This window comes from Lissotriton vulgaris, chromosome 6 (genome assembly GCF_964263255.1).
Source record: "Lissotriton vulgaris chromosome 6, aLisVul1.2, whole genome shotgun sequence".
Classification (NCBI taxonomy): Eukaryota; Metazoa; Chordata; class Amphibia; order Caudata; family Salamandridae; genus Lissotriton; species Lissotriton vulgaris.
In genome coordinates, this window is record NC_141694.1 from 1631838578 (window position 1) to 1631856845 (window position 18268).

General features: G+C 44.7%; 1 protein-coding gene across 1 annotated transcript in view; it reads left to right on the forward strand.

Annotated features, from left to right (window-relative positions):
- Positions 1-18268, forward strand: part of THADA (THADA armadillo repeat containing) — a 1588234-nt gene that overhangs the window by 743110 nt on the left and 826856 nt on the right. Inside the window, exon 28 of the mRNA XM_086927803.1 lies at positions 873-962. Within this exon, the coding sequence (XP_086783929.1) occupies positions 873-962 (90 nt within the window). The remainder of the gene's footprint in view (positions 1-872; positions 963-18268) is intronic.

An 18268-nucleotide genomic window follows, 5' to 3' on the forward strand; every position in this document is an offset into this window, starting at 1 on the left:
GTTCAGCCTTGACAGTCGCAGGTCTGTTGTTATGTTGTTTGGAAACTACACTCTGAGGGGGGATCAGTTGAAATATCAAAGATACTACGAGTTGGGATAATGGGCTTCTGGCTCACTCAAAACGAGAAAAAACCTGCGACCATCACAATATAAACCAAACTAATTTATATTAGACTACATGAGAAAGTAAATCTTGATATTGCGAGACTGAGGCGCAACTATAGTGATAAGGATTATATTATTAGTATGGTCCTATGTACATTCAGATTTTTAAAATATGATAAGTCTATAATGGAATGGCTACAGCCATTCCTCCTGCGCTCGCTACAAACAAAATTTGGTTGCTGTAATAGGATGTGATAATATTAGCTACCTTTACATTATATCTCAGTCAGTTTTTCGCTTAGTAACATGTTTGCGGGATGTGTGTTCAGCAGAAAGAACCGACACCTGAATTGCAAATGATTCAATAGAAACTGATACATCTTTGACACTGAAAAACTGGTGGGGGTAATAATAGTTTTAGTGCAAATGAAGTACTCTGTTATCTCTGGGCTTCCCTTGGTTTACCCAATTGCATAAGTAAAATAGTAATACTTTTACTCCCTTTAAATACATTGCTCTAATTAGGTATCTCATTTTGTTGATCTTTAAATAAAATGACTATGTTATTGGTCTGGGCTGGTAGAAATTATTTAACTTTTGGTCTTTTCATGTGCTTGTTTCTTTTGTAAGAGCTCATTTCATGGTAGAGTATTCTTCTTGTCCAAGAGATTGTAAAAATGCAAATGTGATTTCCTCAAGTAGCTACAGTATATCACCCTCAACCTATTTTGACAAAAATAGCTCATATCTCATTTTTGTCTTTGCAGAATGACAGGTAGAGAGTTCTTTTCTCGATTTCCGTCATTGTATCCGTTTCTTCTCAAGCAACTGGAAATTGTGGCCAATACAGTGGACAGGTGAGGAGTGTGTATTGGTTGTGCCTTCTTCCCAAATGATGGAACATCACAGTAACCGCACTTTGATCTTGATTATGTTCTTAAGGCATCAAGTGTTTTTTTGTTTGTGTTTTCATACCTGTAAACTGAGTTTATTTGTCTCACTAGTTAAGGCACTTGGGGCGTGCCTTGGTACCATCCTGGTACTTCCAGAAGCGTTTCTGTGCATTTATATTTGTAGCGCTTATTTTTTTTTTGAGATTATTTACTGATCTTGTATTACTCTGTGTGCCCCATCCTGTTCCCGGTTTCACTTTGCTGCCATTTTGTTGTTATTGTACCTCGGAGCCCGTCCTCTCCGCCCCGCTCCCGCCTCCCAGCTGATCCTCCCTCCCACTGATTGCATAGCCTGACCCCCGCCCTCTGAAGCGCTGTGACCGTCCTGGTACTTCCAGAAGCGGTCGCTCCCCACGCTCCCTGCTCAGTGATATCGTTGGCTGCACTAATTGATTTGCTCCGTGTAATTGTGTCCGCTTGCTGCTGCTTGCCATAGCGCTATCGAGTGTTTCCAATTAATGATAGCGATCTCCTTACTTAAGCATTGTTTAGATTCATATGCGCAGGCTCATTGTTCTGATTCATAGCTTTGACCCTAATTAGCATTGCTCTTTTCAGTGCATTTATATTTGTAGCGCTTATTTTTTTTTTTGAGATTATTTACTGATCTTGTATTACTCTGTGTGCCCCATCCTGTTCCCGGATTCACTTTGCTGCCATTTTGTTGTTATTGTGCCTCGGAGCCCGTCCTCTCCGCCCCGCTCCCGCCTCCCAGCTGATCCTCCCTCACCCCTCCCCCCCCTCTATCCACATATGACAGATGCATCTGCGCGCAGCGTTCATGCTTAGCCGTCGCGCCCCATGCGTGCCGAAGGTGCGCCAAAGGTAAGCCCGTCTATGCCCGTCCGCACCTGGACCGTGCCCAGCGCCAGACCCCCTGGTCCCCGCATTAGCCACCCCGCCCGCATAACGTATGACGCCGATACCCTCCTTGCCCTCAACCCCAGATGCTCCCCACAATGCTGCGTAGCTGCCCCAGGACACACCCACGGACCATTCGCCTGCAACTCCTGCAAGTTCGCCTGCATCAGGACCCTCACCAAATCCCCCCCCTCCAAACACAGCTCCGACTCTAACCACCTGAAGTGCATCCTGCTGAACACCCGCTCAGTCCACAGACACGCCACTGAACTCTGGGACCTACTCGACACTACATCGCCGGACGTCGCCTTCCTTACAGAAACCTGGATGAACGCCTCATCTGCACCCGACATCGCCATAGCCATCCCGGACGCTTACAAGATCATCCGAAAAGACCGCTCCAACCAAACAGGAGGGGGCATCGCCATCGCCCATAAGAACTCCATCCGAGTCACGACCAGCTTCGACAATAACCTCTCGACCGCCGAACACCTTCACTTCCAGATCCACACTGACCCCAGGACCACACTTAGAGGCACCCTCATCTACAGACCACCAGGAACCCGCACACAATTCATCGAAGATATCACTGACTTCATCAGCCCACATGCCCTCACCTCCGAGAACTACATCCTACTGGGAGACCTCAACTTCCACCTGGAAAAGAATAACGACAGCAACACCACCACCCTTCTGGACAACCTGGCCAATCTCGGACTCAAACAACTTGTTGACACCCCCACCCACTTGGCCGGACACACGCTCGACCCTATCTTCACCTCCAGCAAACACATCTCCTTCGATCACACCACAGCTCTCCATTGGACGGACCACAGCTGCGTTCACTTCAACTACAAAAAGGCCACGACCCACATCCCACCACAACCTATTCCCCGAAGAAACTGGAACAAAATCACCACCGACCAACTCTTCACATCGCTTAATCAAAACCCCCCCGCCACATCATCGGACCCAAACCAAGCTGCCACCAAACTCACACAATGGATCACCCACACCGCTGACGAATTAGCACCCCTGAAAAACCACCAGATCAAACAAGGTTACAAAAAGGCCCCGTGGTTCAACGATGACCTTAAGAAATCCAAGAAGTTATGTCGCACCCTCGAGAAAACCTGGAGAAAAAACCCAAACACTAACAACCTGACCACCTTCAAAGACGCCACCCGCAAACACCACCAACTGATCCGATCCACCAAGAAATCAGCATTCAAGGATCGACTCGACAACAACACCCACAACAGCAAGGAATTATTCAACATCGTCAAAGAATTCACCAACCACACCGCCGGCACCAACGACATCACTCCCTCCCAAGACCTCTGCGACTCACTATCATCTTTCTTCCACAACAAAATCGCCGACATTCATTACAGCTTTGAGAACCTGTCCAAAGAAGAACACACTCCACCCACCTCCGAACCAAAACAACACTCTCACAACCTTTGCGCCTGGAACCCAATCACGACTGAAGACACCATCCGTCTGATGAACTCCATCCACTCAGGTTCACCAACCGACCCCTGCCCCTACCACATCTTCAACAAAGCAGACTCCATCATCGCACCCCATCTCCGCGATGTCATCAACTGCTCCTTCAACTCCGCTACCTTCCCAGAAAGCTGGAAACATGCCGAACTCATCCCACTTCTGAAGAAACCCACAGCAGACCCCGCTGAACTTAAGAACTACCGCCCCATCTCGCTCCTCCCCTTCCCGGCCAAAGTCATCGAGAAAGCCGTCAATTGTCAGCTCGCCGCCTTCCTTGAATCCAACAATTCACTTGATCCCTCACAGTCCGGCTTTCGAGCCAAACACAGCACAGAAACCGCCCTCATCGCTGCTACTGACGACATCCGAACACTACTGGACAACGGAGAAACAGTTGCCCTCATCCTACTTGACCTCTCCGCCGCCTTCGACACAGTCTGTCATAACACCCTCATACAACGCCTCAACAACATAGGAATACAAGGAAAAGCATTGGACTGGATCATCTCGTTCCTCACCGGAAGAACCCAGAGAGTCCGCCTCCCCCCCTTCAAATCAGAGACCACCGAAGTCATCTGCGGCGTACCACAAGGATCATCACTCAGTCCCACCCTCTTCAACGTGTACATGAGTCCCCTCGCATCCATCGCACGCCAACACAACCTCAACATCATCTCCTATGCTGACGACACCCAACTAATCCTCTCCCTCACCAAAGACACTAACACCGCCAAAACCAACCTACACGAAGGAATGAAAGAAGTAGCCGAATGGATGAAGAACAGTCGCTTAAAACTAAACTCGGACAAAACGGAAGTCCTCATCCTAGGATCATCCCCCTCTGCATGGGACGACTCATGGTGGCCACCAGCTCTGGGCACAGCACCCACACCTACGGACCACGCACGTAACCTGGGCTTCATCCTGGACTCCTCCCTCTCGATGTCCAGACAAGTCAACGCCGTCTCATCATCTTGCTTCAACATCTTACGCATGCTCAAAAAAATCTTCCGCTGGATCCCCACCGAAACAAGAAAGAGAGTCACTCACGCACTAGTCACTAGCCGACTAGATTATGGAAACACCCTCTACGCCGGAACCACAGCCAAACTACAGAAAAAACTCCAACGCATTCAAAACGCCTCAGCCAGTCAGCCAGACTCATACTCGACATACCCCGTCAAACCCATATCTCCAGTCACCTGAAAGATCTCCACTGGCTTCCCGTCAACAAGAGAATAACGTTCCGTCTCCTCACCCACGCACACAAGGCCCTCTACGACCTTGGACCAGAATGCCTCAACAAATGACTGTCCTTCTACACACCCACCCGCCAACTTAGCTCATCCAATCAAGCCCTCGCCGTAACTCCGCGCATCAAAAGATCCACCATGGGAGGAAGATCTTTTTCCTACTTAGCGGCCAAAACCAGGAATTCTCTCCCACCTCACCTCCACCTCACACAGAACCACCTCTCCTTCAGAAAGCAGCTGAAAACCTGGCTATTCGATAAGTAATGCACCCACCCTCCCTCAAGCGCCTGAGACCCTCTGGGTGAGTAGTGCGCTATACAAATTTATGAACTTGAACTTTATGAACTTATTACAACTGACACTATACTAGTTAATTTTAAACTTTAGTATAAAAAATATTTAATTTTATTGGGATTCCATAAAATACCAGAAGTGTGAAAGGGTCATTATTAATACTGCTGTCATTCAGAGCTCTGTATTATACATTTGAAGCCTCAAGTTTATATTCTTGCAGAATTCTCCGGTCACAGTTGGAGTCCCTCAAGGATCAACCCTGTCCTCTACCATCTTCAACCTTTACCTTGAATCTCTTGCCGAAGTTCTACGCACAGCGAATATCTCCTACCATATGTACGCTGACGACACTCAGATCTACATCAAAACCTCATCCCTCGAGGAGATTCTCTCCCTGAATGAGGCCCTGAAAGGGACTGTTCAGTGGCTTGCCTCCAATCAACTCAAACTCAACACAAAGAAAACCGAATTTCTCCTAATTTCCCTCCCACAAACCAATCCCGAGATGCAGACATGGATTAAGGCTATCACGGCCTTAGATCGCCCACCGACCATCGTGGACTCGGCCAAATCTCCGGGAATTACCCTGGACAGCAATTTGAACATGCGGGACCACATCAACGCGATAGCCAAATCAGCCAGATTCCACCTGAGCTACCTCAGGAAACTGAAACCCTTCCTCAACGCTGCTGACCTAAAAATGGCAGTCCAAGCACTTGTCATCTACAGACTGGAATACGGCGGATCTACCCGCTCGGGTTTACCTAAGATCTCCCTGGCACCTCTAAAAGCCTGCCTCAACACTGCCGCCAGACTTCTTACCAGCTCAAGAAAATTCTACCACATTTCTCCACCCCTGAAAGCTTTGAACTGGCTTCCTTTTGAGGCTAGAACACAGCTTAAACTAGCCTGCATCACACACAAGGCCTTATACTCAAACTCCCCTGCTTATCTTGCACAGAAACCTGTGGTATCCGGAAGAATCAGAAACTCCCGATCCGCCAGAGACCTCCTGCTACAACCTGCACGGTTCCAGAAAATAAAAACCTTACAATCGGGCTTTCTCTGGGGCCGCTCCAAGAATATGGAACTCTCTCCCGCCCGCCATCAGAAGAATCCCTTCTCTGGCCCGCTTCAAAAAGGAGGCCAAAGCCATCCAAATGGATAAATTCCTCGGTTGAATGTTGCCTCCAACCAGCACAGAGACCTTGATCAACTCCCCACTAGCGCCTCTCCTCGGATGACCAAGTCACCTCTCCTCAAAACCTGGGGACTTGTCTCGAGTAACTATAAAATGCAAACTGTACATACGTGTCCTCTATCCTTTATATATCCTACCCTCCCCTCTTTACCTTTTGTATACTGTTGTGATTCCATGCCTGTTGTACATTTCTATGATTCCTGTAAGGTGCTCCGATACCCTAACGGGTCAAGTTTGCTCTCTATAAAACACAAAAATAAATAAGTAAGAATATATAAATTGTAATTCTGTTTTGTGTGGCGTAGAAGATACCTACAGAGAACCTATTAGCTATGCTATTGTGTATTCCTTATGCAGGTTTATAATTGCTCAAGATCATGGAGGTGTTACATTAGAGCAATAAGGTACATATCAAGAAAATAATCCCATCCTGCATAAGATGTTCTATTCCCTTACTTTTAAATCCTACAGAACCCTCTTGGCTTTTATTATCTGTCACAGTCAGGATTTAAATCTTAGAGGTCTTGAGCACTTCAGTACAGAGACATTTGTGCTAAGCTAGAACCAAACCTAGCACTCATATTCTGGTCATCAAGCTGAGTTTTTATCTGTTCTGTCATTTGACACATTTTATGAGTCTCCTAAGATTTAGCCGGAGAATCCTAACTTATAGTTGCTTCCTCCTTCCAGTCATGTGTCAGTTGAACACACTGCCCCAACACATCCAATGAGGAATCCCCCAAAATCTAAGCCAGTCTAGGCTGTCTTCCTCTATTTCTAAAGTCTTTTTATGCAGCAACTATAGGGTAATCTAGGTCTTCTGCAGATCTTTTCGCTGTATCAGCTTGAAGTGTATATTCCTATAAAGTCTCTTAGTGTGGCAACAAGCCCTATTACTCTCCCCATCCATCGGATGGGTCATCTTTCTTGTGAAGACTGGCTTTGCTCACCAAATCAACTTAAGAAGTAAACCTATCTTCTGTAACTTTGGGCCACATCTTCCATTTACTCCAAGTCCTCTGATTTGTTGACTTCTGAAGAAATCTCCTCTTTTGTAGCAAGATATAGATTAAACCTTAAGAGTCATAGCCGGGCATCATATGCAATAAAATGCTCTTTTTGTTGTAAAACCTCTTTAAACTCACATCTGCAAAATCATTCTATCTTATTAGCAGAGCTCAACGGAGTTGGTAGCATTTATGTCCTACTGTATAACACTGTTTTTGAAAGAATATTTTCCATGCTTTATAGATTTAGCTGTGCTGTACTTGCCCCTTTCTGCAGGCTCATCCCTAAATTGTTTGCGTTTACTCCTCCATTTTTGCTGAATTTGTTTTTGTTGGCCTTAGTACTCTGTGCACTGCTAACCAATGTTAAAGTGGTCGTGCTCTCTTCTTAAAACGTGATGGAATTGGGCTTATACCCAATTGGCATATTTAATTTACGTGTAAGTACCTAGTATGGTGGCACTGCCTGTGCTCAGGGGCCTGTAAATTAAAAGCTGCCAGTGGAACTGAAGACCTGATTGTGTCACTCCTCCTAATCAGCTCTTTAAACATGTCTCAGGCCTGCCATTGCAGCCTGAGTGTGAGCTGTTTTCAGCTGCTATTTCGACCTGCCAAAATAAACCCTTTGCCAGGCCAAAACCTTCCTTATTAGGTCTCGCCTGAGCCAGCGCATGCGCTACTCTGGCGAGACATTTTGTAAGTGGGTTTTTGAAAGTCCTACCACAGCTTTTCCTGGCCTCAAGCTTGCGGTAACACGCAAATGCACTTGCGCAGCCGCCATCTGGGTTTTTGTCATGGCTCATTCCTCACGGCACCCTTTCCTTTCGCTTGCTCTCCCAAGCGCCTCGCTCCGCCCCTTCCCCACCTCATAGCGTGTCCCCGCGATCACTTCACTTTCGCTTTTACGGCCGTGTTACTTTCACGGCCTCGCGGCCAATGCTTTTTTTTAATGTCAGCTCTCTCATATGAGGGTCTTTCAAGTGCACACAGACTCTAGCATCTTTTGTTGTCTGGGGGTGGATTCTGGATCCCTGCCCGGGTTGGGCCCCGTTACCCAAAAGTGAAAGATGGGATTTAGTTTCTTAACCTCTCAAGGGCCTCATTATAGTAAGGAGGCGTCTAATCAAACCAAAGGCAGGCAGGAGGAACTTCAAGCAGAAAGACAAGCTTGCATTTCCTTTTATGTTATTTTAGCAAGGGAGATATTTTACTTGTGTTTCTTCGTTCAGTGCAGCAGGGCCTGTGGCTGATTTTCCCTAGGAGCAGCAATACTTATGATACATGAATGTGCTAGACAACGTCGGCCGGATCTGGTCATTGCCCCTTTTACGCCACAGGTCATGGCAATTCTAAAGCATCATTCACACACCAAAGCCTGGTGGCACGTCTCTGGCCACACAATGGACGATTACCGATTTCGTTTTTTGGTTGTGTTCGAAGCTCACAGACACAGAATGTAACCATTTTTGCTGCTGTGGGGAGCAGGCAAAAAAAAATATAGGTGTTCCCTTCCGACTCAGAAAACAGATTAACTCCTATGATTGACAACATTAAATATTTAAAGAGAGAAACAACACCATGATTGTCAGCCACAACCAAAGTAGAGCAACAGTTACAATTTCTGAAGGTGCTTATGAACCAACAACCCACACAAGTGGTGGTAGTGACTGACTGGGCACTAACAAATGTTTGGGGATGGGCACTTTTTTCTTTTTTACAAATTAATCTCTGCACTGGATTTAATGTTCCCCTTTCATACACCTGTACGCGGGGAGATTTGGTTCAAATTAGAACATTTCCTCACTTTGCAGTCACAGAAAGGAAACTAAAACAGAGGTCATCATGTTAAAATAATTACAGCAGTTTGCCAGAAACGGGTGCATGGTATTTCACAGTCTGTGTCGGAAAACATACTAAATGATGACAAACGAAAAACATATGAAGGGGTTCTTTTAATAATGTTCCTACTAAAATCTTTCAAGTTTTATGGGATTGGTTCATCAATTCCCGCATTCACAGTTCCAGCACTACTGACTGTTCCCACGTTTGTTTCTCATTATGTCAGAACCTACACTACTCTAGGACCGGTGCTTAATTTGTAAGTAGAAGCCCCAGGGCTCACAGTTTTGCTCAGAAGGAGCTGCTGTATCTCAGCACGCTGAAAGCCATGGCTGTATAGTCCTGATTCCGCCGCCTGTTTCCTTGTTCCACAACCTCCTGTCCCGTTCTCTCACTCTTGCATGTTCTTGCTTTGAACCTTCGTCACTTTTTTCTGCCTTTTTCTTCCTCCTTTGCTCCTTGTGTGTTTTCCACTCTCTTGCTTTGGATAAAAGTCTGACAAAGAAATATAACTACTGGTCCCCAAAAATGAGAGCCGGTGTGCACCCCCTCACCCACTGGCCCAAATGAAGCAAGGGCTAGAACCTATAACTCGCCCACGTATAAATAAATTCCATTCTCCGACCTTGGGTCTGAGGTTTCTACAAGGTCTCCCTCTTCATCTCACATTCATTCTTTCACACTTGCTCTCAAGACACATTTTAACTCTGCTTTTCGGTCGAATCTTTAGGTAATTTATCTGATAACTTCGTAACACAAGGGTCCCATTACTGCCAGCAGGCCTCCAGATGATTGTGCGATCTATAAAGGTTTTCCTAACATAATGTAATATAACAAAACATTTTAGCAAGGGAAGCAGGCTCTGACAACTTCCCCACTGCAGAACGAAATGAGTAAAGGATGGAAGCCACCAATTAACCTCAACCTTTTCTACCAGGGGGAAGCAAGTAGTGATCCATAACAGCAGGCCCGTGAAGACAGAGGCCACAAGGGTACGCAGAGACACAGCGATACATAGAATAGTCCTTCAGACTAACAGGCCATGGTGACCCATGAATACCCTTGAAGAAGGAATGAAGCCTCCCAGACTATCTCATCTTATGGGTGGAAAGTTACTTTTAATTGCCCTCCATCGATTTCCCAGGTCCACTCAGATACATTTCATGGTAGTGAACAGGTTCTTTTCAAATGACATACAGGCCACTGAATTGATCTGGGTATATAGAAAAATCTTGAATAGGAAAGCATATCAGTTCTGTGTCTAAATGCCTAGTGCAAGATCTTACACACTGCTTTATGTTGGTCAAAAAGTGTCCCCCTGGAAACCCTGTAGGCCCAGTCAAGGTAAGTCACTAGAATATCCATTGCAGAAACGTGCAGTCAAGGAAGAGCTATCAATCAATCTCAAGCCTGTATACCTATCAGAAGGTGTCCATAATAGGGAACTTTCATCGCGTTCAACCCAAATCGTATTCCAGACCATACCACCGACTGTGTGAACTGGTCGATCATGTGGGCATGACAAGCTGTCTACTTCCAAGAACAACAAGCATTGGCATAGCCAATATGTCTCACCTTTGGGACCTTATAAGTGTTTAGCCATGCAACAGTTGATGTTGTTGCACCAAGGATATTGTGCTGCATAACTAAATATTTATAAGGTCCCAAAAGCAAGACCTATTGGCTATGCCAATGCTTGTTAACACATGTGAGTCACCCCTAGGGTAGGCAGTGGACGGAGCAGAGGGCAGGGTGCAATATATTTAAAAAGCAGGCCATTTGTTTTTAAGGTTTACTTGGCCTGGTAGTGAAAAACTCTTAAATTAGTTTATCACTAATGCAAGCCCTACCTATCCCACAGGATAACATTGGAGTTACCTTGTTACATTTTTATAATTGTAATTTCCAAATAGCTGCAAGTGGGGCCTTGTAAATGTTGAAGAGGCGGGGCTCAGGGAGGATCCCTGAGGCACTCCACAGCTGATCTCTGTGGGTTCTGATTTGAACTGTGAAAGTTTGGCTCTCTACGTTTGGCCGATGAGGAAGGAGTGGATCCATTCTAGGGCTTTGTTGTGGATGCCGGCGTCATGGATGTTGCAAAGAGGATGTGATGGGAGATGGTGTCGAAGGCGGCTGAGAGGTCCCGGAGGATGAGGGCTGCTGTCTCGCCTCAGTCAAGGAGGGAGGCGAATGTCGTCTGTAGTGGCGAGGAGAGGCGCTGCTGAATCAGGCATATTATGGATAAGGGCAACACTGCGGCTATTCTTGTGCTTGAGCTCAGTGCCGATTTTGAAACTACAAAGGTAGTGGTGGTTCAGACTGTCGCACTTTCCAATCCTGTATTAAATGTTGTCAATAGAAATGAAACTGTCAATAGAAATTGTTTCATATGCGAAAAACGGTGCCCCTCAAGTTAACATTTGACATCCCACTACCTCAGATGTCGGCTTCCACTCAGATCCCGAACGGGGTCAGTTGTAGGAGACTATTAAACAAAGTTTGTAGTACCTCGGCACTCAGATATTTATGTGATAGAGGCCAATGCTTCTAAGGGAGTTTATTCCCTGTCTTGGCCTGTTTAGAGAGTCAAGACCGCCAATTGCTCATATGAAAGGCACCAATATTTCACCATAGAGATAACATCCAAAACATAGAATGACTTTGATGTTTTAATAACTTGTTTTACATATATATCTGTACAGGCTGCCTGTCTCATCCTTTTCCTTCTGGGATTTCAGCACAGAAGGACTTTTGGCAAAAAAAAATGTGTACTATTACAAAGGACTGTACAGAGATATATGTAAAATAAGTTGTTAAAACATCAAAGCCATTCTATGTTTTGGATGTTCTCTCTATGGTGAAATATTGGTGCTGTGCATAGGATCAATTAGCGGTCTTGACTCTCTAAACAGGCCAAGACAGGGAATGAACTCCCTTAGAAGCATTGGCTTCTATGACATTGTATTGTATTGTATTGTATTGTATTGTATTGTATATTGGATTTATATAGCGCTTATCACCCAGGGGTCTCTAAGTGCTTGCCTTGGGAACCCGTCCTGGCTTTTCCCTGTGAGATAGCCCCTACAGGGCATCCCCAAGGTGAAAGCCAGGCATCCCGCCGCGGGGGCGGGGGGGGCGTTGTGGAGATTAAGCAAGCTTAATGCCCAGAGTTGCAGAGTGTGAACCCATGATTAGGTCAGGCACCGAAGCGAGAATTATCGAGTCCGTGGACATTTGAGCTCAAGACCCAGACGCATCGGGAATTGAACCCTGGTCCCGGGTCTGACCTCTGCTTCAGGGTCTGCCTGCTCTAACCAGTGAGCCACACTTCTCCACACATAATAATCTGAGTGCCGAGGTACGACAACCTTTGTTTAATAGCCTCTTTTGAAACGGTTTACCACAATATTTTGATCATGCGACTCTGGAACAATGGTGTTAGTGGCAGTGTTTTGCAGTGGTTGGCCTCTTTCCTGCAGGGATACACTTTTCAAGCTTCTCAAAAACCTTTTCTGTCGTCAGTCCACCCCTTGCAGCAAGAAGTGCCACAAGGCTTGCCTCTGAGCCCTACTTTTTTCAATGTTTGTTAGTCCTCTGGCTGGGGTCATTGAGCAGTATGGTTTTACTGTTGACTCATACACTGACGACACTCAGGTTGTCATTACTCTGTCTCACAATAGTGAGCAGATGACATCCTCCCTGCATGCGTGTCTGTCTGATGTTGCAGCTTGTATGGACATCAACTGAATGCTGAAATGACTGAGGTCCTGGTACTGGGCAAGCATTACAATATCTGGTCTAATGCCTGGTGGCCAGATAATCTCTGCCCTTTACCATCTCCCAAGCCAAAGGTTAAGAACCGTAGCATCAGGTTTAATAAGCAGCTTTCATTCGATGCCCAGATGAATGTCCTTGCCTGAAAGTGTTTTGGAATTTTTAGATCTTTAACAAAAATCCTTCACATGCTTCCTGGGTCTGCCAAAAAAAACAGTAATCCAGGCACTGATTAAATCCAGATTGGATTACTGTAAAAATTTTGTATTTGGGTGTCTTCCATTTGCAACTAAAGAGGCTTCAAAGCATGCAGAATGCTGCAGCTCGGACACTGCTTGAACCTCCGAGGCGAAACTCTATCAGCATTGCACTAAAGAAGTTGCACTGGTTAACTGTGAAACAGATTCACCTATAAGGCTCTCTGTTTCAGCCACATAGCACTTTCCCATCAATGCTTATCTGCAGGATCAATCTGGCCGCCGTCCTGAGAATTAAAAAGCAAGAACGGGTGGCTGCGCTTTCAGTTCTTGGCTCTCAGGATTTGAAATTCAGTTCTGTTGCACCTTCGGCTAGCACCCACCTAATTTATATTCAAAAAGCAACTGAAAACTTGGCTTTCTGAGTCTACTCAGGCTGTCCTGTTGTGCTCTACTTTCTGTACTCAGCTTCCTAGCGCTGGGATACCTTATGTGAGGTAACCATGCGCTTGTATAAATGGCATTATTATTTATTTTTGTTAAATGCAAGTAGTAAGCGCCTAGAGAGTTAATTGGTCACTCTGAAAAGGGACGAAGTGAAGAGTTCAGGTCGACTGCAATAAAGCACGGGCCCCCTGAGCAGAAGTACCTTAATCCTGTTCATAGGCAACGGCATGCAGGGTGAGGCCGAGCGATGCGTCTGTGTCGATCCCTCAATCGAGGAGATACGTTTGTTTTCTCCACACAATGATGGTGATGCGCCAGTTCTGATGACAATGTGCCAGGTATTCCACTCAGTTGAAGGGATGCGTCAATCGTCCTTCTGCAGTGGGAGTGATGTGGTGGTTCCAATAGTGATGCGCTGGTTTCAAGTGTGATGCGCCAATTCTGTTTCCACAATAGCTGTGATTCTCTTCCCACTTCCAATGAACCAGACACAGGAGCAAGATGGAAGACTTTGATATTCCTGAGTCTTCTAAGAACAGGAGGCTAGTCAGCTAGCACTTGGAGTCACACTGGGTCAAGTGATGAAGGTCCAATCAGAGACAGCAGGGCAGCAAAGCAAGGCAGCAGTCTTCCAGAACTGCAGTCCTACAGAGTGGCAATCATTAGCACAGCAATTTTTCTTGGCAAGTTGGTTTCAGGTCCAGACATGTACTGAGTTGGTTGAGTCAGAGGTCCAGCACTTATACTCAGTAGTGCCTTTGAAGTGGGAGTGACTTCAAAGAAAGTTCTTGGAAGAGCACAGAGATCCTTTCTTCCTGCCCTGGCTCCAAACTCACTTCAGGGAGATATGCAACTCTTTGTATGTCGACAAGGACCAGCCTATTCAGGTGTTAGTGTGAGGCTGTTCCCAGATCCTCTCTTCCTTCCTCCCAAGAAGATGCATGAAGTCACACCCAGCCATCCTTTATGTGCGGCTGTCTAGAGTAAATAGACAAAGTGAACTGTCACCCAGCAAGTGATCAGAGACCGGTAATAGACACCAAATGGCTAAGAGCAGCAAAATGTCCAACTTTCGAAAAGTAGCATTTTCAGAATGGCAACTACAAATCCAACTTTACCATTAAAGACGATTTGTCATTAGCATTCCAGAGGTACCAAACATGACAACTCTACCTTCTCTTAATTAGGAATACAGCTTATTAAATGTAATTAGGAATCCCCAATGTTAACCTACGAGAGGGGTAGGCCTCTCAGCAGTAAAAAAAAAAAACAAGTTTGGGAGTTTTTTACTACCGGGACATGTAAAACTTAAAAGCACATGTTCTACCTTTTGATGGCACAGTACACAGACATATGGGCAATCTCGGGCCTACATTAGGCGTGTCTTATATGTAATAAAATGAGAGTGTAATGCGGGCAGGAGTTTTGAATGTCAAGTCGACATGGTAAAACTGCACACACAGGCTCTGTTGTGGCAGGCCTGAGATATGTTTAAAGTGCTACTTGTGTGGGTGGCACAATAAGTGCTGCAGGCCCACTAGAAGCATTTTAGTTACAGACCCTAGGCTCATGCAGTGCACACTACTAGGAACTTAGAGAAAAATCAAATATGCCAGTGGTGGATCGATCACTAAAACTATGTTTAGGGGAGAAATCACATGCACTTTAGCAGTGGTATAGTGCTCAAAGTCCTAATGCCAACAAAAAGGAATCAGTAAAAATATGAGGCAAGTAGGCAAAAAGTTGGGTAAGCCCACCATAAATAAGGCTGTCAGATCTAACAGTTAAGAAACTGGCATCATCATGCAGGGGTGGTACCTATATGCGGCTCCACTCTGCCACTTCCGGGGGATTAAGAACTCTCTGTGGAGCCACATGGCGCCACCTGTCATGCTATGCAGGAGGCAATGACACAATAATTACACAATTAAAAATGCCTTGCTTGCTGTGCTGTTGTCATGTAACCCAAAGGCATCTGGTTGTATGTCACTCTTTCTCCCACCACATTTTCTGATTCCATAATTTCGAAATTTTCCCATTTCAGATTACCATAGTTTTGTCCATGTAAGTATTCATATGCCATGGATTCTGAGCTTTTATTTCTTTTTTTCCATTTTTCATTCTATTATGTGTATGTGGGAGTGAGAGAAGGAAACACACACGTTCACTGTACGTGGTTCAGCTGCACTTTCCATTTGAAGCAATTCAAAGAATACTTAGATAGAAGGACGTTTGCTACACTTTACTGTTCAGTCCAACATTCTGCAATGCCAAAAGTAACAATAAACATCCTTGGTGATACAGAGACCACCATGCATTACATAGAGAGGCATTTGAGGAGTGGCAGAAGTGTGTCGCCTTTGCCAATGATCATGGGCATAGCTTGGTCAGTAAGATTTTTTGTGGGGGTGAGCTTTGGGTTTCCCAACAATCACAATGGTTTAAATACATTATATGAGAAGTAGGGCGGAAGAGGGCTTAAGGAGCAGTAAGAAGGGAAAGGAGTGCTAATTGTGAGGGGCACTTAAACTCAATATTTTGTAAAATATCAATTTCTTAACATCTTTAAAACAGAAGGGTGTCTGTGTGTTTTCATCTGCACGTGTATGTAAAAATCCCAAGTAAAACACGACAAACACCACACTATAAGCAGCTTAAAGCACCTGCACCCAACTATTTAATACAGAATACATTTATATGGGGGGGGTCGAACACCCTTCCTCGAAGCTACGACCCTGTCAATGATGGCCGGTAAGCAATGCCAAAAGATTAACAAGATTAGCTTGTCAGCTGCAGTCAATGCTGACATACAAGGTCAATAAAAATAGAGTTCTGTAAAAGCAGTATAATGTGCATTTTGGGAGAATTATATGAAATAGTTTCATCATGCCACATTCTCTCAGAGGCTAAGGCTTGATTGACTTAAGCTACTGGTGAAGCTTGGGATGCTTCACTAACTCTTGTTATGTTTTAGCCAGGATTTACACAAACTGTCCTGTTGGTTGGTTGATGACCAATCTCGAAGTCTGGGCTGAATATTTGTTTACATGAGGTATAATAATGGAAGAGGTGTGGAGTACAACATGTACATTTCCTATAAAAGGTAATGTTAACATCCTTAGCACAATAAACAAAGGAAGTGTGATATATAGCTTGGAAATATCAAACAAGGCAACAACCTATAATGATTTGAAAAGCATGATCAGCTGCAGTCAATGCTGACATACAAGGTCAATAAAAAGTAGAATTCTGTCAAAGCAGTATAATGTGCATTTTGGGAGAATGATATGCAGGGGTTAACACTCACCATGTAAACAGAATAAGATGAAATAGTTAATAGCCATTCTATGTCATATATTTGTCTTTTATCTTTGAATCATGTATCTGCATGTCTTGTCCCAGAGCATACAAGTGAAAAGTCATTCTAGAATGTTTTAGAACATGTATCATACTAAAAACTGAAATAACTTGTCTGGATGAAATGCCTGAAGCTCCTGCCCTATCAATTTTAAATTAGCTGAGCTACAACCTGCAACAAACCACCCTCAAAAGTACATGCAAGTTAAAAAGGGCACATACTTGTGCCAAATTAAGTGATTTACAAGATTTGAGGATAAATTAAACATCTCATTTAGTTTCCCTCAGGTAGGCAGCGCATGTAAACGCGAAGGCTGCACTGTGAATACAAAGGAGCTTTCAAACAAACTCTGAAGCAAAGTAGTAGAAAGTTTCTGATCAGGGGCTGTGTATGACAGCTTTTCAAAGGCTCAGAATATTTCTTGGAGCAGGGTCCAGGCAATCATTAAGTTGACAGTTTACATGACTCGCATCCAATGCATTCTAGGCAGTGGGTAGTGTTAACTATAGCACCTGAGTTTTGAAGAAAGCCGAAATCCAGATAGGAGTTGTCTCAGGCGACTGAAACGTGTTGACCACAGATGCTATAACGGGTATGATACCCACTCCTTATAGCGTACACATTTTTCATCCTACCTTACTGGAATACTAATAAATAGTTATTTGGTCTACCACTAGGACTCTTTAAATATACTATTTTGTGGTCCTGATCAGCTTTCATAAGAGCCACATTATGCGGAGTAATAAAGAGTTCTCTGTAGGCATAGGATTGGCCTTTACAGATCGCAGTAGTTGAAGTGCCCTATTAAGAACTCCTAATCAGGAGTCCTTGCTGGATATAAGGCGACGTATCCAGGGCAAGGTGCAGACCCAATGATGAACCATGCCACCACATTGGGTGAAGGCCCAGCATTCTTTAAAGAGGAATACTTTCATAAGTCTATATAGGTGCTATGTCCACCCTAGGACAGGAATAATGATGGATGTTGTTCCTACCTTACTTTGGTCATTTTATATGATCACATGATGGTAAATTCAGATTACTGGATAGGTCTCAGTCCATGAGAAGTGTTTATGGAGGCAAAACATGCATCATGTGTATACTCAGACATATAGGCGGGCCTAGAGACCAGATGAGTAAAGTTGAATACATTGAAGAGTAGGCATTGTACTTGGTAAGGGTAGTTGAGTTCAGGTAGTCTCAGTAGTTATCTCAAGGAAGGGCTCCACGAATGCCGGGTGGTATAGTGGGGATCTGTGGATCAGTAGAAATGCATGTGTATAGGGTGGTGAAGGAGAGCATTGGACAATAGGGATTCACAATAAGAGCCTATCCATTTGGTCTGATGGGCTGCTTTATGGACAGCGGGTGGATCTTCTCTGAACTTTTTTGGAGGTACGTTTTTTAGAATTATGTAGTTACAGTAATGATTTCAAGTAAAATAGGTGGTGTGTTGTCACTTAACCAAGA